The sequence below is a fragment of the Ylistrum balloti genome, unplaced genomic scaffold (genome assembly GCF_031769215.1).
Source record: "Ylistrum balloti isolate Yb309-2 unplaced genomic scaffold, AGI_CSIRO_Ybal_v1 Utg371394, whole genome shotgun sequence".
In the NCBI taxonomy this organism is placed as follows: domain Eukaryota; kingdom Metazoa; phylum Mollusca; class Bivalvia; order Pectinida; family Pectinidae; genus Ylistrum; species Ylistrum balloti.
Window position 1 is genome coordinate 63,845 of NW_026782734.1, and position 20,793 is coordinate 84,637.

Consider the following 20,793-nt stretch of genomic DNA (forward strand, 5'->3'; position numbering starts at 1 on the left):
TTCATGAATATATCGGCTCATGAATCGTACATTTTTGTATTTCTTCTTAATCAATTGCTTCTCAGTGTTTCATTGGTTGCTGCCTTTGTCACTAAGATTATATTAACTGTTATAAATCAACTGGTAAATAAAGGTCAATATATCAAGTTTATGCTTCATTTATATCTAAATAGTAATTGAAAGTCAAAATGAACCTTTACAGCTTTATTACGCTTTATCTGTTACATCCATGCCACAGGGATTTCGGAGGTTCATAGGTAACGACCATGTGCCATGAAGCCCGCCAACAAACTCAATACTGCTAACAAGATTGAAAAGTATTTTCAATTCATATATTAAACATTTTCGATCCAAATCGTGTGAACTGATTGATCTGTTTCACTTCTAGTCTCTAACCTAACTTACAGGAGTGATGCAGTACAAAACTAATTTTCTTCACTTGGAATTTACGTGTGCTCTCTTGGAAATTGTCGAGACAAAAATTTTAAAAAATATATATATATGTTTGTAGTACTCAACGAGCTAAAATATAATTAACATTTGAAAAATGACCACAAATGTAATCGTATTTTCACGTGCAATGTTTGCATATCTAACGTCATTCCAGTGTTGTGACACGGCTCGGTTTGTTTCGATGCGGTCAAACATGACAAAACTCGTGTAGGCCTACCAGATCTTCATCAGTAAACTGGTTTGAGCTCATTGTTTTAATTACACCCAATGTCATCGAAGCAATGTGCACTGTTCAAACAATCGATTTTCTATAAACCTTGATGATGTGATTGTATTAGGAATATTCGGTTAGTTACTCAATTCTCACACACACACACACACACACACACACACACACACACACACACACACACAAATCAGCTCAAAATACTTCAGACAACCATTGGGCATTGCTTTCTTTGCGTAATTTTCAATAGATGGAGAAAACTATGTACTTAATAAGATTACTAAATTTTCGAATTGCGAAAAGTGACTTTGTTTCCTCAATAAACATCAGACTTGTGTTATGTATATTATTTGGGTGATTTTTAGTGTAAGAGAAGGGGCGCAGAGCTTGATGATATGGACATATTTGAATTTTTGGTATTTCAGCATAATCAGTCATTAATATACTGACCATATCATTGTCATTTTTGTTTTTCTTGACACATGTTTTGAATGATACACAAATACAAACAAAATATGCTCAATAGATAGAGAAAACTACATACTTAATAAGATTTCTAAATGATCACTTCATCATGTGTAACGTAGCGATAGGACAGTGACGAGCTCTTCGTTCTCGACTCCAAAGGTGCATGGATCGAATTCTCAATTGACATCTTTTTTTTTTTTTTTTTTTTTAACTGCAAAGGGAACTTACATGATATCGAAACGTTCACGACATTGTTTCTAATTTGTTTCTATAGAAATCATTAAAAAAATAATGAAACAATTAAATTGTTGATTGTTTGAGATATGAAATTTAATCTTAACATAAATCTTTTAATTCTCACGTGGTTTTCATACACTAGAACTTTAGATTATCTCTTAAGCGTGCGAAATTCTTTTTCTCATCAATAACAAAAAAGTGATATGACATAGATATTTCTAAAAGGAACTCTCCTTCTCTCAATACACTTAAATCAATTATCAGTAAGACAGAAATGATACATGACAGATGCTTTTAGGTATGAGATTTACGTAATTAAAACATACTTCATTTCCGTTAGAGAAATCCTGCCAGATCTCTTGATCCCGATTTTTTTCTTCAGAAAAATGGTAATACGGCTGAATGTAGATGCAGCAACCCATGTGAAGACTTTTATTACTATTTTTGATCGAAACTGGATACATACTGACTTTCTTCCACTGTCCGAGAAGTCTATTTGTATTTGCTGAAAACAAGTACCTGTCATGATCGTCTGCTTCTTAAGGTTATATCAATCCGAGTTATATAACCTTGACATTCATATTAAGGGGCCCTAGATCATACATTATATCGACAGGATGCAATTTACAACAAATGATAAAAAGAAACCCTAACAGAGCACAAAACCTCAGTATACCGTACCGCACATGGCACGACCGCATTTATAGAAGCGATTAAGAATGGGCACAAGCGGAGCACTCTTTCAGAGAGCTTTGTTCATGTGACAACCCATGCTTGACAGGAAAATCACACTTGCCTTCTTTTTGAAAACGTGTTTAACATGCTCTTGTATTCTGTATTTATACAACAGGACAAATCTTAATCGCGGTGTTTCCAAACTATTCATTTCAAATGCACTCATTTCAGAATACCAATGAAATCAGACAGTGAACTAATGTCGGGCATTGTGTTTCTCTAAATTGTGGTCATGAATTTCGGTCTTCACCTCCGTTTAACTTATTTTATTTCATCATTTTTACCTGCTATCATTAGGTATCACGGGATAGGTAACGTATATAGAACGTATGTGAAAGAGACCCCCAACACCAGAGCATAATAGCTTCAAAATATCACCATATTTCAGTTTTTTTCGCCATGTATGCAAATGACTCTAAAACCACATAGTCGACGTCATGACACCATTATAAGAAATGCACTAAAGGTAGGATGGTGGGCGTGTCTTTGCTTTTGAAAAAAGAGGGCCTTTAAAGGTGGCTATGTCCAAGTTTGACAACATATTTAAATGAGTTATTTAAATATGCAAATGGGATTTTCCCGATATTTTCGATTTGCGTTTGATAAAGATCTACTTATTATGTAAATAATCAACACGGATTAGATGAATTCGATTTTAATTTGCTGGTGATTGGAATATCGAGAAAAGCGGACTTGCCTATTACGCTTTTCACTTTTTTCAATGTTTTATAATCGCAACGCAGTAAAATGTTACAATGAACTTGTTTATTTTTCATTGGCTGATATATGACTAACCAGTAATCATTGTTTGATTCCAAGATTAGCTTTTGTAACGATTATACATTATTCATAGAAAACGTGGAACAAATACTGCAGGGGTCATCTTAGAGTGTAAAGCACGTTATCTGTAGTACGGCATTTAACGTACACTTACAGAAAAAATAGCGAATAGTTATTTTGTGTAATGTATACTAACACGAAAAAGAAATGCCGGGTACACTAAATATACTACAAATGATTTATTGCTTGGCCTAGAATAATGACACTCGGTCAGGTTGATGTGTTGTTCTTGGTCACTAGGTACACGTGTTCAAAATCACACAATACCTGATCTCCGCGCTCCGTGCGAGGCACGTGCTAAAATATCTGTTACATCCATGCCACAGGGGACAGGCTATAGGAATGCTTTTGCAGGGTCAGGGCCAACTTCAGGTTGTTGCACATTTTGGTGTGCATATTCGGACAATTCAACGTCTTGTCCAACGTGTGCGAGTGACGGGGAGGGTCATCGATCGACCGCGAAGTGGACGTCCGCGCGTCATGACGCCACATCAGGATCGGTTTATAAGACTTTCTCACTTACGTAATCGCCATCTCACAGCTACCGAAACTTCAAATAACACTATAGGTAGTCATAACCGCCATATTCATCCTGATACGGTTCGAAACCGATTACGCGTCAATGGCCTACGAGCCCTACGTCCCTATGTTGGTCTGCCCCTAACTCCTGCGCGTCGCCAACGCCGATTAGCTTGGTTACAAGCACACTCGCCCAGAAATTTTCCTATGAGGCAATGGAGACGGGTATTCTTCACTGACGAATCCCGGTTCACTCTCTACCGTTCGGACGGGCGACGTCGTGTATATCGACGTCGAGGGGAACGTTACACCGACGCGTGCGTCGCTGAGCGGGATAGGTTTGGCGGTGGTTCAGTATGTGTTTGGGGCGGTATCTCCTATGGGTTTAAATCACCCCGATCGTGATTGACGGTAATTTAACCGGCGTAAGGTATAGAGACGAAATCCATCACCCAGTTGCCGTGCCATGTGTGCAAGCACGGAACCTGATATTCCAGGAAGACAATGCCCGGCCCAATGTCGCTAGAGTTTGTCAGCAATTTCTTGCCAACAATAACGTAATCCCAATCGATTGGCCAGCATTCAGTCCAGATTTGTCTCCAATTGAGCATTTGTGGGACGAATTGGATAGGAGAGTTAGGAGACGTCCAAATGCCCCCACTAATCTGGTCCAGCTCACACGTGCCTTGCATGAAGAATGGAATAGCATCCCCATTGCAAGGGTTAACACCCTGATGAATTCCATGCATAGAAGAATCAGGGATGCGACAGCTACGCATGGAGGACAACACAAGATACTGAAATGTCCGGCCGTGTTGCGCAATACAAGTAGGGTCATCGCTAAAAGGGGGATATTTTGGCATAATAAGTATTGATAATCGATAGAACCTTCAACAAATGGTTCCAAACAGATGAAATTGTATACAAAAATGAATGAAATAATGTAACATTAAATTATATCATTTAAAAGAATCTTTTTAGGTTACACGGCTTTTCTTTTTCGTTTTAGTATATATTATTTGGGTGATTTTTAGTGTATGTAGAAACTGTTATTAATGCATACAAATAATATTGCAATATTTTCACCGCGAAAACGTTGAAACGAGATTACCATGAAAATTACATGTCAACACTATGCATATCTAATACCTATTCAGGTCACGTCCGAACCGGGAAAGAAGCCGAGCTTTGACTAACCTTCACGGTCCTTATGTTTGGGCTGTGATATTTTTCTTTGCTGTCACAATGGTAGGACTGGACGCCCGGGTAGGAGTGAAACGCAAAGCACTTTTTTTAAAATTGAAAATCCCTTAGTATAGAACTGAGGGTAATGTTATTTTTCAATGTTCTCTAAAACATAATATTTAAAGAATTTGTGTTCAATATACAATGACCAAACAGAAGAGCTAAAATTGACATGTCGTGAAGAAAAGTTAAATAATATGCTTTGGGATTTTGCTTTACAGGTTCCACTTGACAGCAGCATATATGCATGATGAGGTAACCAGTTCTAGACCTGTTTGCTGAAATGGTCTGTGAAATTTAGAGCATGAGAGTAGACTGCTGGCATTATGGATCCATGCATGTTGCATTTTGCAGCGCCTATGAAAATGTTTTAGTATAATATGTAATACATTTCCTGAAGACAGGATATTTATTTACCATGTCCATCGTATATACTCATCATAGTAACACACAAGAGATTCGTCACCTTTTTGACAAGATGTATTTCCCTGTTGTTAATTTGCCATTTCCAGATAGTAATGTCCCTACATCCCCGACCGGTAGCGTTTACATATAAAAGTTGCGCGGTCTTGTTCCTAATATCACCATTTCCATATCAAATATATCAACTACTGACAGATAAATTTACCAGAGGTTTCGAGAGATACATGTTGATTAAGGCTTTGAGAATCCTTGTAATTTCAACCATGACCTCATGGGAAAATAACCAATTTCAGTGTGCAATATAAGTCTATCGATCCTATGACAAGTGGTTTCCTTGTTGTTAAACTTGCGTTCCTTTGAGAACAAGTCATAACTAAGTTGTTCAATGTTTGGTATAGTCGACGAAGCGATGTACGCGTACCCTTCTGGTACACCTGGTAGTAACTCTGTCCTTGTATTTTTTAATAGTTCCTGCGCAACTTATTCTTTTATTTATGTTTCACCCTCGCTTCATCGAATTGTGTCAAGAATTTGTTTACATGTTGGTACTTACATTTTCTTGATCTATTCTCAAGTGTACATTCACTTGCCATAAATCTTTAAATGAAAAGAACAATGATGTATATGCACACTGTGTTAAATTGAACTGTCTTGTTACGTTATATTGACGTTTCAACTTCTGCTCCTGACTAGCTTTGTCACACACAGACCTCCAAATTATGGTTCTTACGAATATCCAGAGTACACTCGCGTCATTGGCTGGGTGATCTCGTGCTCTGTTGTTATTCCCATACCTCTTCACATCATTTGGCAATTAACTAAACTGAAGGGAACCCTCAAATAGGTAATGTAATTGATGCTTTTTGTACATAGACAAGTTCATCAACTTCATTCAGCTCACGATAACGATGTTACAGAGGATACAATTGAATCTCTAATTTTAAACGACAAATTCCTAACTTACCCTAAGTAACCTTCAATTGTTACATTTCAAAGCATTCTCATCCGTCAGCAGCATGCTTTCCCCCCTAACCAAATACCCATATTGCGGTCGTGAGAAGATCGCATCAGATATAATTATAGAAAGCTTTAAAAATGCGCTCAAGTATCCATTTCTTTATTTATTGTTTAGTTCATTCATTTACATTTTTTTGTTTTCTTATTTAATCAATTTGTGTTGGTAGATTTACTGTTTCACATCGACCTTAGTCCCTCGAATGGTTACCTATTAAAAAATAATTTACAGACATTGCGGACTATAATCCTAGACTAAGATATCCTACAAAAAGAGACATTGTGAAATAGTTGCACTCAGTTTTGAAATATAGAGCACAGGTTCTTTATGCAGTGAAGGGTGTCACGATTCAAGATTTATTTAAAACTTTAGGCCACACTAGCATAATAGAAGATCTCACTTAAAACGCGACAAACTTGCATTTCTCTGCCGCCAGTTGGCGAAGAATCCATCTAGTTCAGTAGTCAAGACCTGGACCGGGGACGGTAAAGTGATAGTAAAGAACTGCAGCTTAACAATAAAATTATTATGCTAGAGACTTTTTTTATACCACCAAACTCTAGATATGAAATTTGGAATTTAATTGATCGTTCTATTGACATGGTTGCTAACTATAAATCTGATAGTATATTGATAGCAGGTGATTTCAATGAAATCCAATTAACTTATAACCCTGATCGCATTATTGATTAAATGTATCGATATAGCTTTATTCTACTTGTTGACGAACCCACTCATTTTACAGAAAACATATCCTCTCTTTTAGATATATTTATGACAAATGATATAAGCGTTATTAAGGAAGTTGTTGTGGGAAAATCATTTTACCTGCTGAGACTAGATATCACTGTCCTATTTATACATTTTTAGATGTTGGTCGTAATACTTTGATTGCAAGTATTCAAAGGCATATATGATTATATACAAACGGTGACTATAAGATATTTTGTGATAGATTGAATAATATTGACTGGATTAATCCGTTTGAAAATGTATCAATCGAAATTACACATCTCAAAATGCATTGCAGTATATTGTCATATTTTGACCACTTTACTAAATGTCGCAATATGTGTATTCCATCTTCATCTTGCAATCATCTTCCCGTTAGCACAAACACAGCTAAAGACGTCGATGTATCATGAGTTATATTTTGGTACACGTGTTTTACGACAGGCATGTCTATCAGCCTTGTAGGCTAAAGTCTGGCATTGGCCTATTAGCCTGCTCCTTATGTATGGGCTGTGGTATTCTTCGTCGGTGTCATTGTGGTAGGATTCGAAGGAATGGAAAGGTCAACAACGCTGGTATATAAATATACACATTTATTTGTTGTTTTAAGTATTGCAATTAAGTCAATCACATCACTGAGTACATGCACTGAGAGAAAAGTTCCCAATTTGGAAAATGAGAGAAAAATAACAAACCACGGATGATCTTTATGTACGAAATTATCTTACAAAACAATAAGATCGAAAATGTGCTCAGTTAGTTTTTATCTTGATGTATGATATACACCAGGTCGGATGCTTTAATCAGATGGGTTATTTTTAATTGAGTTTAGTGCTAGCTGTCTACTCCATAGCGTGCCGAGCAAGGACTGGCGTCCAAGTGACAGTGCGTACAGGTTAAAAAACCCTTCACAGATCACAGACTGAGAGAACATTGGCAGACCTAGTGTACTACAATCTACTGGCAGACGAAGACATCCAACTAAAAGACATCACGTTGAACTGTTACATTGTTCTAATAAATAGTACAAACAAGTGGTAGAAACTAAGAAATGTATTATTTCTTTATTTCGCATTCATTTCATTTTTATTTTGTAAGTAAAAGTTTATAATATACCACTTACCAATAATTCATTTTGAGCATATTTATATTCTTTGATAGTATTAACATCAATTTAAAAAATAAATTTCTTGAAGCTTGAAAGCTGATAAGATAGGAGAACCACGTAGAGAGCAATATCTACATGTCAGCAATACCTGCCTGTGAAAGTAGCTAGTTCCTGAAACGGTTTCATAATCAATTTCTACATGTTCCCGGTTTTGCTTTGCTTTTTTATCATTTGTTTGTTTGTTTGTCTATTTTTTTTTTTTTTTTTTTTTTGTTTGTTTGTTTTTTGTTTTATTTTTGTGTTTTGTTTCGGCAATTGCATTTTAAGCTCATAATGTTATTTTTTGTAGTGATTATAGTATCACACCACCAGCAAAGCTTCACTTCAATAGCAATACAGAATTAGAATTGTATGAAATTTCGAGATAATTGACTGTAGAGTGACACTGCTACTAATTGTTTGGGTTTTCCCCTTTATTTCAAAGTTATTTTTACCAAATTGATTTCAATAACTTACGATTCCCAGAGGGACGTCAGTTCTGTATCCGTTGCCATATTTAGTCCCGGGGCACATTTTTTTTTACTCTTACTTTGAAGCAATAATAGGATATCGACCTGATAAAAAAACAAGTATATCTAAAATAGGTTTAAAAGCAAAAATCTATTGAGAATGCAATATGTTGGAGAACAATAAACCTGATTTATCATTAGTCATAAATTCCCCCCTGGATAGCTTAAAGTAAAACATATCAAATGAAAACATTCAATATATGAAAGACTACAATCGAAAAGGTAAATCAATCACTCTATTAATTACAAGAACACGCGGTATAAACCAAGAAATAGAAATGTAAAAGCATGTCTCTCAAAAATATGTTGTTGATATGTTGTATTTCATCCGTCATTGCTTTTATTCTCTTGATGTGTGTCATAACGTGGAGACTCGAGGTAAAAAAAACCCACTGCTTTTGACTTAGCTTTATTTACGGTTATGCTGTGATGAAAAATGCCATAATTAATGTTATAGGCATATGCAAGCTAGCTAAATATCTATCAAATGGTACACATCAGCTACTCAACCTCTCCAGGATAAAATGTGGTAGAGTTAGCATATACCCGGATAAAGTTGTTGAGCTACCAGATCTCTCCACCTCATTTCCTGGATAAAACCTTGAAAAGTATTGCGTGATATTCTTAGCCATAAAAAAACGCATGCTTTATATATCATAATTACAGTGATTCCAACAACTCATATCTGGGATTCAAGAAGCAATCGTGTTTGAGAGTTTCCTGTAAAACAGGATTTCAAAATTCAAATATCTGGGAAAACTTTGGGTTATTCTAGCCTTAATTGCACTTTATTATGTAGTCTAGGGAACATAACTCCCCATTCAAGTAAACTGTTATGAGTGTAGTATCATATCACTACAAATAACTATTATTAACTATTATTTCCGTTATCTATACCTTTAATGATTTCACTGACAATATTCTGTTGACTTTCCCTGTTGTTTTATCGTTGCATGGCGAATTATTATTATACTTCTTAACTCGCCATAATGACTGATACTGCATCAATTTCACTATATGCTTATAGCATTTAAAAGTCATACAAATAGACATTAGTCATGTGGGATTCGGAATGCATGCGACATTGTCATTTGACACAACCATAAAAGCACATGGCGTCTATAATATTAGGTTTCTTAGAAACAAATGTTTCCACGACATGAGATAAAACATAAGTGGTACTAATCAAGAAACAAGGAATATCCTCTATTAACGAAGAACCTTAAATACGCAGGGCAGTAAATTTCTTTTAAGTAAATCCATATCACATGTCCAACAGATTGATATATATTTCGGCTGAACTAGACACACACACGATAACAACTAAGAAGGGTGCTATAAGGTATAGTTTTTATTGCAACTTATTAACTTATCAACAAAAATATGTGTGAACTGAGTTATAAGAAACTTATGAACCATATAATGATAATAATAATAAAAAGCTCTTAAGAAGGAATCAATAAAAAGAGTATGATTGATACGTATAAAAATGCAGATTCAAAAAAGTGCCAACGTTTCATTGTGTCTCTTTGTAGAATATCTCTCTCTTCCAGTAAGATTGTAGTACGCTAGATCTACCAGTGTTCTCTTGGTTTGCGACCGGTCCAGGTTCACTAGTCGATGAGCACTCTCGCTGGGACCCCAGTCACTGCTCGGCTGTGTGAGTGTCTTCCATCTCTATGAGATGAAATAAAGATATGTAGTGTAATTTAGATTTAATAAGGCAACAACAGCACGGTATTAACAGTATCACGTCTTATTCAATATTTACAAATGTATATACAAATCTACGAAATTGAAACGGATGTCTGATATTCCTCAAAAAGTGGTGGTCTAGTAAGTAATTGAAAAAAGATATATAATATAATGTAATATAGCATAATATAACATAATATGATATAAAGATATGTGGATGCTAGCAGATAATACTCTCGAAAGATACTGTACCCGTTTGAGTGAGCCCTGAAAGGTGGCAAGTTTCCAAATCATGCATATGGGTATGGGGATAACAACAACACAAGCGATTATCCAGCCAATAACCAGGGTGTATTCTGGGTACTCATATGAACCATACTTTGGCGGTCGGTATCTGACGAGGCTTGTCAGAAGCAGCATCTTTAATTCATAAAAAACAAGTTGTCATGTTCATTAATTATAAATTGAAAGTACCTCTCGGTCCTTCTTAAGCAACTTGGCATACAATCTTTTATCTATGTGTTTGATCATCCATCATTTTACATGCTCTAAAACGTGAAGGTTATAATAAAATTTTAGACAAATACGATATTGGATGTAAAATATAGGTTCTAACGATTTTCATCTTTTTTATAACTTTTGATCAAGCAGATGTTTGCAATCTTGAGACGATCTCTATTCGCTACATACCAAAAGCAAAACCGGTGATATATAAGCTGCCGCAACTCGAACTATGTGAGGCATTTTTTGTCCAATCATTTCAGTTAAACCATAGTCGACACGATCACCTCCTAAAACAAAATAACAAACAAAGATAAGCATTTTGTAAGGTATTGTTACACACCTACGTCGTGATAATGAAACCTAATTAAAAAAAACTTTTGCTTGTTAGCACTAGAAACCAAAACAATGTCAACAATTTGATAATGCTGATCGCTATCAAATGATGACACCCTAAGAAAAGGAAATTTCAATATCATCATGATGAACAGCTAAAAAATAGCAATGCATATAAAGGTACCGAGGTTATCTAGGCCTCTCGATTCATAACAAGAATCATTTCAAGCAAAAAGCGGACGGAAATGACCACCACAAGGCTTTACACATGAATTTATCTTACTGATTAAAACAAACACGTGCCTTTAAAACATCAATATGAAACTGTTTTCATTACGAAAGAATAAGTAATACTACTATTAGATTGAAATTGAACCATTAAACAACAAAGTTAGAAGAAAGACAATTTCGACTCGTGACCTGCCGAGGTTTCAAAATTAATCAAACGATCCACTATATCGCCAATCCGAGATATCTGTATACATCTATCTAACCATTAACTACACGATCCACTATATCGCCAAGCCGAGATATCTGTATACATCTATCTAACCATTGACCCACGATGACATCCCCTAACAGGAAATGTCAATGTTGCGATGATAACGTATACCCCTGAAGCATTATAGAGACAACTTGCCTTTTATATCTAATGACTACACGAACTGTATGGTTGTCAATATTTACGGAGGTTTTAATGATGTTACATTAATGGTCATTGACGAGAACACGCAATGAAATATCCAGCTGGGTTTTTTTTTTAACTGGGAAATATTATGAACGTCAAAAATAAATAGTGTGATTAATCTTTATGAATGCCTACAACTTATGTCCATAATGATGAGTTATTGTTTTTATTTTTTTTCCTTTGGGATTGATTACTATTGACATACCTAGGAATTAATTGTGCCCCTCTGTTGGCCGACATGCTTTTGTTTCATAACAGACTGAAGTAATCGGAGAGCTACACGAAACAGGTAAAAAAAAAAAGAAAAACTTTAAAAGTCATTTCATTTCTCCTTAAGGTAAATTAATGACGTCGACAGCATGAACAGTTTTCCAAAAAGAGGTATGATATGCTTGAAGATTTCAAATCCCTAATAGTGATTTTACATTTGTGGATAGCAACATAGCATCCCCAACCCCTGGTATTTACATGTCGCAGTTAATTTGACATTCTTACGTTATCACGATGTTCATGCAAGAAGTCGTTAAATGACGGACAAACCTCTAACACAGGGCCTCAAAAATTATTTTAAAAAGCTGATGAAAATCATCGGGAAGATTTACGGCCTTAAAGTGACATCATTGAGACATATTCTATTTCGTTGTTAGATATTAAGCTGGGCTGGTTTGCTGCCCGTTACTTTGCCTGTTGGTCCCGTTGTTGTATACCGTCTTCTTACGTGAGAACGTGACATTTTTATTTGGAAATACATAGAAGGTGTCGTCGATGAAGCAGAAGACGCTTACTCTTTCGGACCACACAGTCTTATTCTCCATAGTTTCCATGTAAATTGATCTTTTGTTCAAGTTTTGTTCTAGTTTTAGTAAATTTGATTTTGGATTATGCATATATGAATACATTGGTATATTCTATTTTCTTGTTTTTGTAAAAAAAAAAAAAAAAAAAAAGACTCATTAAAACTTCACTTTTACATGTACTCACCATAACACCACATAATAGCAATAATCTCCAATAGAGCTATCACTACCAATGACCAAGTTGGCAAGTACCAATCTACTAGTTGGAACATGTAAGGTCCTGCCTGAAACAACAAAATTTTAAAAGTTATATTTTATGCTTTAAGTTTTGCATCGCTTCCTCCCCGTCCTTGTTTATATACGATTTTATAAAAGATGAACAAGTGAAGATCAACCATCTTTACAAATATACAATTTATAGAAGGATGTATTATTCTGAACCATGTGACTATTCAAACGAATTATTGAGTGCCATCGAAGTTACTGTAATTCTCTGGGAATGAATATACACTTTATCTACCAAAGCTTGTTTTAAAGCAAAAAAAATCTTCCTTCTTACAGCAACATATTTTTCGACGCTCATTTTATCTTTAACTCAGTTTGAACAACATTCAACTGCAAGGCAGAAATAGCTTACACTGTTATTTGTAATTTCCAAAGGAAGATAAATTATATTGAGTTTATAAACGCACATAAAACACATAACCCTGCTTACATTTGTTTGCAGTGTATATATGTCCTATATTCATGATTATTTTACCTGTGTACAAAATGGGATATTGATGAGAAGCGTGACGATATTGACCAGTAAAACCAAGTATAGGTGACTATGATGACCCAGTCTATTACCAAATTTCTCCATGAATGACACCACTGTCTCTGTACATACGACCTAAAGCAATAAAGCAAGCGATTATTTGTAACATGCATAGAGCCTCAAGTTATACTTTTATTATCCTACTATATAATATCAAAAAGTGAACTCTGTTTTTTTTTTTATCGGGCAAATCACCCAACGACTGCGTAAGCGAAATCAGACTCGACAGGATTGTTTTGCAAATCTAAGGCTTACCTGCGCGTCAAGTCCAACAACAGTGACAGCAAAGAAAAATATTACAGCCCAGACATAAGACGCCGGGAGGTAGGTCAATGCCCGAGTGTAACCGACCAGGCCGATAGACATACCTGTCATACAAGCATTGTACACGTTAAAAACAGCTTATAAACAGCCTTAATCTCAATGTCATCAATCTGCAAAATCTGAAATGAAGTAACTAATCTTTTACCTATTTGTTAGTAGTTAGTTAGTTTGATAGTATATATCGTTATAGGTAATCTCATAAAACATATCAAGGTCGGGTAGCGCAGTGGTAACGCACTCGCCTTTCACCTAGCCGACCGGGATTCGATTCCCGGAACGGACGTGAAAAGGTAAGGTGTCACCTGCCCGACCACGTGGGTTGTTTCGCAATTGTTGTAAAGTAAATAAAGTTTACATTTATTATTTATTTTTTATATCAATCTATAATGTATGGCATATGTTACAATTTTAGCATCTATCAGTTTTGACTAGTCGAAAATGGCAAGAAAATATCGACATAGCAAAACAATCTTAATTCAAATTCAAATTTGACGAATCGAAAGCAAAATATGAAGAAAAGATTTACCCTAACACGGAGAGATCTGAAAAAAAAACAAGTGTTTCGGAATCGCCAGCGTCCTCTACATCATCGATAAGATCCAATCCAAGTAAACATTAATTTATAGACTTTTTATCAGAGTTGAAATTACTGGTACATGTAAAGTAAAAGGTATAAGGATATTATTTATTACCCGAACTGCCCCTCTTAGAAGATTGTGCAAATGACATACAAGTGAATAACACATTTTAATTCAAATTTAGATAAGATACAAACAACAGCTGTCCTTTGAAGACTCGTCAGGTACACAGTTTCTCGGTGTGGCTATGAGGGATATTCTTGTTTATTAGATTGTTTATCATTATTTCGTTTTTAAATCCTTGCTAAAATTGGTGTTGTCATATTGAAATGGACAATGTGAGGTCTCATATCTTTTTAATAACATTTTTTCATTGTGTTTGATACTATTATTTGGGCAGTTTCAAAACTGTGTCTACACACCAAAAAAAACCAGCATGTATATAAATATATACTTGTGTCTGATAATCTTATTGAGAGATGGTATTCACTTGTGTGTCTTTTGTAAATCTTATTGAAACGTGTTATTCACTTTTGTTAATCTCTTGGAGAAGTGGTATACAGTATTTGGCCTAAGTATATATCCGGGTCAGGTTTTTTTTGTCTTGTGTTTCCATTTTCATATTTTTTGAAAAACAATTCGAATTCTTCATATTTTGGAGTCATGATCTACTGTAACATGACTGATTCGACGTTGGAGAGGTCATCAACTGGTTTTAAGCTTTATAATTCTAGACTTACATGGGTCTATAAGATTTTGATTTCTGTGAGTGATAAAGAGTTATGAAAATAGCATTTTCATATAACATAAGTGATTACATTGCATACGTTCCAAACGAGTAAGCATTTACCTGACTTTACAACATCCTGGACAGGAACACCGATCTCGTTAGCCATCACACCAATGACAGAAAACAGAACGACGCTAGTAAACACTGCTATAAACACATCACCCACGATGCCAATCAGAACATTTCTGTAACAACAACAGTACGAGACTTAAAGCACATTTGTTCACTAATTGTAATCACTTACGGCAATAAACTAGTTTCTTTGGGAAAAAACACAAGAAAATATCATCAGGTCAACATAATCATAATCAAAATTCAAACTCTTTAAAACTAGGGGAAATATTAACACGAAGACTCATGAAAAAGTATAGGGAGTATAAGACCTGCGCTCGTATTCATGAAACATTCTCACGCTCACGCATAGATTTTGTGCTTAAGCAAACTTTTTTTTTCACCTGAAGTCCTTTCAAATTTTTTTTTTTTTTTTTTTTTTTGTTTTAATCTTCGGCAAAATTAGCCTTATTTGTTAATTTTTAACTTAAAGAAGACATCAGGTTTGAGTACAAAATTCATGCTTGAGCATGTGAACAGGTTCATGTATACGGACTAAGGTTTTCAATCATGGTCAATTGAAGTACGTAATTTCACGTGTAAAATGGGAAACCATTTAATATCCTTTCTTCCACATTCACACTCCCTTTCTAGATTTAGATTTTCCCATTCGATCACATTGTATTTTCCTTACTTGCCTCCTAAACATGCATATTAAGTCCCTTAGCATCACTGACAAGTCGTACAGGGACGATACTGTTGTGTGATGCAGTTTAATTCATTGTTTGGCTCTATTGTATCTAACTCTAAGTTATGAACAGGTGCTATTCATTTGTGTTTCTTTTTTTACAATCTTTGTTGACAGAGATTTTATTTGGCCTAGAATACAGAACAATGACTTTTACAAACGTTTGGGTGCAGACTGAATAATTCAGTTTCTTTCCCATATCATTATGCATTAATTCATACGACTATTAATGCCAGATGCGGAGGCATAAACTCGATATTTTGCGAAAGAGGACACCTAACGAGGACTTTTGATACGTCTCTTAATCACCTTTTCCTTTGTATATAGATTGTAAACGAATCTTGTATGTGCAGTTTACAGGAACGTTTGCTGTAGTAAGATAATGCTGAATGCTTACTCTCTACGTTAGGCTGTATTATGAGATGATCAAGTTCCGACCCTTACCTCAGACAGTTACTGTGGAATTTCATGTGGCTTCCCATCACAAGTACGCCTCCCCAGCCTGGTCCGACACTATAGAAGGCCATAAACGATGCCTCTATCCATACCTGTTGTTCAAATAGTACTACTTGTTATTTATGTATCATCTAATACATTATATACTGATGTTTTTTACAAGTGCTGTGTATAATGTGGTATTTTGTATTGTCATATATGTAATACATAAATATATTTTTCATCTGATAAAGCGACAAACAAACCTTGGAATCGGTCAATTTTGTAAAATCTGGAGTTATAAGGAATATAAGACCATCTGTAGCGCCATCTTGAGATAACGCTTGAATCAGCATCGCCAAACCAAGAAGCGGAGGAAAGAATGTGGCAAACAACATCAACTGGAACATAGAGTAATATTTGCAGTAGTCTAACTATTTGTCATAAACAAGACTAAAATTCAAATGCTTACGTCTAGTATTTAGGTTTTTCCACACGGCGAAACGTTAATTAAGAAATATTGATGATAACTTCCGGCAAACAAACTTACAAACGAATGTGTCTTTATAATGTATATCTAAATTTCATATGTGATGAATATTCTAACCTTTCCAACGGTTTTTACGCTCTTCAAAAGGCTAATAACGACAATCACTTTCAAAAGAAATGCCCAAAAGACAAGAGACCATCGCAGCGATCCTACTTCCTCGATACCATCTGACAACGATAAGATGTTGTTCCTGAAACATATACGATGTTAACAAATATTTACATATAACTAATAAGACAAGCATAATATTCACCATTTATATTTGCAGAATGTCTGAACTGTTTTCCGAAATAGATTGCATCTGACGTATCAGCTTGCCTACGACATCACTTCATAGAAAGTTTTCTCTTAACCAAATACATCCAGATAACAGGGTCAGGCGGTCAGAAGTGAAGTTGGTTAAGATTACAATAAACTTAATTGGACTTGCTAGTGCTCGAACAAGACCGATTTCTTCCAATACACATAATAAGGAAATACAACGGGTAACAGGAAAAGAGATAAAGTGGCTAAGAGGAACAAAATAGATGTTCTAAAAGGGGTTGTGTTTTCAAAATCGGCGTTATCCACCCTGTCTGTCTTCGTCAATTCAAGTGCGTAATGATCCCTTCTCAAATCGAATATACTTGTCATCTTATATATTAATAGTAAGAAAAAATCACTTTTCTGATCAATTGACAAAATACCTACATTGATAAAAACGACGAAGAAAACATATCGTGGCATTTGCTGCCTATGTTGTTATAGTCTCATGTTGTAACACATGACAACAAATAAATGGTTCACAAGAAGACACGATAGTACTTCAGGAATTATAAATAACTTACTGCCAGAATTCCTCTTCCGCTGAAACGCCTGTATGGTAGACGAAGGAATCGGTGACATTTGTTGAATTCAACTGGGTTGCGTTAGTGCTTGAGGACAAGAGGGCACGTGATACAACACACGAATTGGTGTTCCATGTGTTTCCACATGATATCCATGGTAAGTCCGTTGTGAAGGATTGTCTCAGATACTCTAGTAACCAGTAACGCATAGTAGATATATAGCTAACGTAATATAAATTCAGAAGGGCTATGGAAATCCCAATACCTGTAACGAAAGTATGTGATACTGATTATTCTTTTATGGTTGGAAAATGTCAAAAAAAAATCATCATGTTTTTCCTGTTGCATACACCTATTACACAATAAGGCAAACATTGTTAGATATGATCTCCTTCGTTCATAATTAAAAGGAAATTTTCGTACAAAATGTGAGAGTAGATCAGACAGGAGAAAACTGATATATAGATATATATCTGAGTTGAATACTTTTAAGATGAAGAAAACAAATTTAACGACTATCATACAATACAACGGCTTACACAACTTTACGATGTTAGCTTTCGGTTGATATTGTAATATTGTCACCTTTGAAAAGTGGTGAAAATTCCCATATTTCAAACACTCCTTTTCCAGAATATTGTCCCAGGAAGACTTCAAGAATGTATAATGGTACAACACAAACACCCAATATTGTTCCGAATGCAAGCAAAAAGGCACCTGTAGGAGGCAAATCCAAAATGATATTATGATTGTGTCCTGCTGCACTGCAAGCTAGTATATGTACATGTATTTGAAAGCAGAGGAAAATAACTAATGTAACGATAACAAACATAACAAGAATAAATGGTCTGCCTTTTAAGAGGAATCCTTAAGTTGTTATTTATGTCTGTTTTAAATATCTGTACACTGTACTGGTTATACTGTTGATTCTTGGATCACAAACGCCTGCGGTGGTAATCAAAGGGAATGGCGTATTATGAAACTTGGTCGCGAATTTTGGAGAAAATGCTATAAGTTCAAATCTGTTGAAATTTAGAACAGTTATAACACTTAATACATCTATGTCTAAGTAATTTAAGGCATTGCTGAAAATCTAGCTGGATATAGATATATATGGTAAAGGCAACACGGCAAAGATACGAATAATAAGTGAATTGTAATATGTTTTGTCTTTGTTTATATATCATGGTATTTAAAATAATAAATTGATTATAAATAATAAACTCTGTTTGATTTCTAATAAAAGTAAAATGATTTTGTTAAGAATTATTTCTAGAGGAAAAATCTTAATTAATGATTTTAATTATAACTATCTAGCATAATATTTTTTCTTCACATCAGCAAGTTTTACATTGTATGAATTATGTGGTCAATTTTTCACTTTTTGATTTTTGATAGTTCATGGAAAATAATGTAAAATAAATTTAAAGGTTGGTACCTGTTTACAGTGTATGTAAAAATCTAAAATGCCTCTATACCTTAGTTCAATGTACATTTACGTATCATATTATAGTCTTATTTTTATTATATTATTATATCTATCAATACTAATTTCACGACAGTTCTCACATATTGTCATTATTTTTTACAATCGACTTTTGTTTCCGCCATTTCTCTTCAGCAAAATGCATCTCCCTCTTTGATATAATTTCTCATACATTTCATGATGTTTTTTAATGTGAATAAATCCGTCTGATTAAATGGTGTACTGTAGCCTGATGCATCCAGACTTGTATTCAATCTATAAAAAATAGCGCGGTGATGAAATTATTGTTGTTTCACCAGTCAATCAAATTGTATTTTAAATGTGTTATTTGATCTTTTGTACAATTTCACACCTACAGCAAATTTTTAATCATGAAGTAATTAGACTAATATTTATAGATATGATAATAAGTACCTCTCAAAATTCACAAAGAGAAAAGAATTGTCTACTTATTTTATAAGTCATATACTTTTGTTGTCTACGACATCTACGGTCATTGATATTGTTTATTGCGTAAATTAATTGGAGTTTCACTACCTTTGTAGAAATGTCAGTGTTGTTTGTTCAAATAAAAATATCTGGTGTCTTGAAGCAGACATGCACCAGAAAACGCTTTCTTCGAGAACTAAGCAAAAACTGAACTTTAGTCTATTTTTCCTACTACCTCCTCCGTTTCTCCATATGAGAAATGGAATTCTCCAGAAATCCGCCATTCCTGTTGAGAACCCTATCAGTGAAACGATGAATTCAAGAGTACTGCTCCATGTCACCCGTTGTTTTGCTTTGTTCTCCGTCACAGAAAAAACCTGTTCTGTTTTGTGATTGTTGTCTCCCTCCATGTCGATAACTAGACACTGGTCGAGGTGTAGCTTGTGTTCGTAAATCCCAAATCGGAAGTGTGAATATAAATCTGAAACACTTTAAAATGACAAACGTGTAACCCTGTACGTATTTGAATAGAGTTTGAGCTGTGTTGCGTTATGAATATAAATATGTATGCACAGTGTTTAGTTGAGTGCAGATGGATATGACCGGATGAAGAATCAATCTGACTATATTTGGGAATATATCTTTGTAATCCTTAACCAAAAACCTGAAGAAATTTGAAGAACAAAAAGAAAAAAGAAATTTTGAACAAGAGAATTGTTTACAAGATAACCATAATATTAAGCTTTCAATCATGTCATATTTTCTTTTTATTATGTTACGATGTTATGATGCTGATTCATAAATTGTGGATCTAATTTTTTCGGCGAACCTACTGAATTGAACAAAAATTATTCCAACATAATCCACTTTGCAGATAATCTACCATCAGAGTACCTTCAGCATCCCCGAAGAGACCATAACATTTCCAGCTGATGGAACAGTCTTTGCCTTCTTTTGCGGGGAAGTACAATTATGTTACCATTGTTAGACTCTTGTTTGGCTTCTGGGGGTGAATTGATTGGTTTATAGGATTTGCCTCTTAACGGTTCAGGTTAGAACGAAACAAAGTCCGCCTGGTGTGCTTCTGATAAACTGTCAGAAGTCTTGTTATCCAAGGCTGAAAGCTTTTCATGCAAGATCTTCCAGAATAATGGAATGTACCGTTTCCTGT

General features: G+C 34.9%; 1 protein-coding gene across 1 annotated transcript; it reads right to left on the minus strand.

Moving 5' to 3' along the window:
• Positions 1 to 10,067: 10,067 nt before the first annotated feature.
• On the minus strand, positions 10,068 to 19,969 carry LOC132562346 (sodium- and chloride-dependent glycine transporter 2-like). Its single transcript, XM_060227084.1, has 13 exons — positions 19,858 to 19,969; positions 18,293 to 18,424; positions 17,708 to 17,972; positions 16,938 to 17,070; positions 16,597 to 16,731; positions 16,340 to 16,443; positions 15,157 to 15,281; positions 13,660 to 13,772; positions 13,348 to 13,479; positions 12,772 to 12,871; positions 10,956 to 11,056; positions 10,518 to 10,685; positions 10,068 to 10,247 (listed from the first exon to the last, which is right to left on the minus strand). Exons 1-13 carry the CDS (start codon positions 19,904 to 19,906, stop codon positions 10,068 to 10,070), a joined length of 1,737 nt encoding a protein of 578 aa, XP_060083067.1. The 5' UTR covers positions 19,907 to 19,969.
• Between the last annotated feature and the right edge of the window lie 824 nt (positions 19,970 to 20,793).

What these genes read in the sequence shown, in the direction of transcription:
- LOC132562346 (XM_060227084.1), bottom strand. Translation starts at nt 19,906, where the DNA reads ATGGCGGATTTCTGGAGAATTCCATTTCTCATATGGAGAAACGGAGGA. An exon ending in CAAAATTGACCGATTCCAAG is followed by an intron (nt 16,444 to 16,596) that starts GTTTGTTTGTCG and finishes TTTGAACAACAG; the next exon opens with GTATGGATAGAGGCATCGTT. An exon ending in ATATCCCATTTTGTACACAG is followed by an intron (nt 12,872 to 13,347) that starts GTAAAATAATCA and finishes TTGTTGTTTCAG; the next exon opens with GCAGGACCTTACATGTTCCA.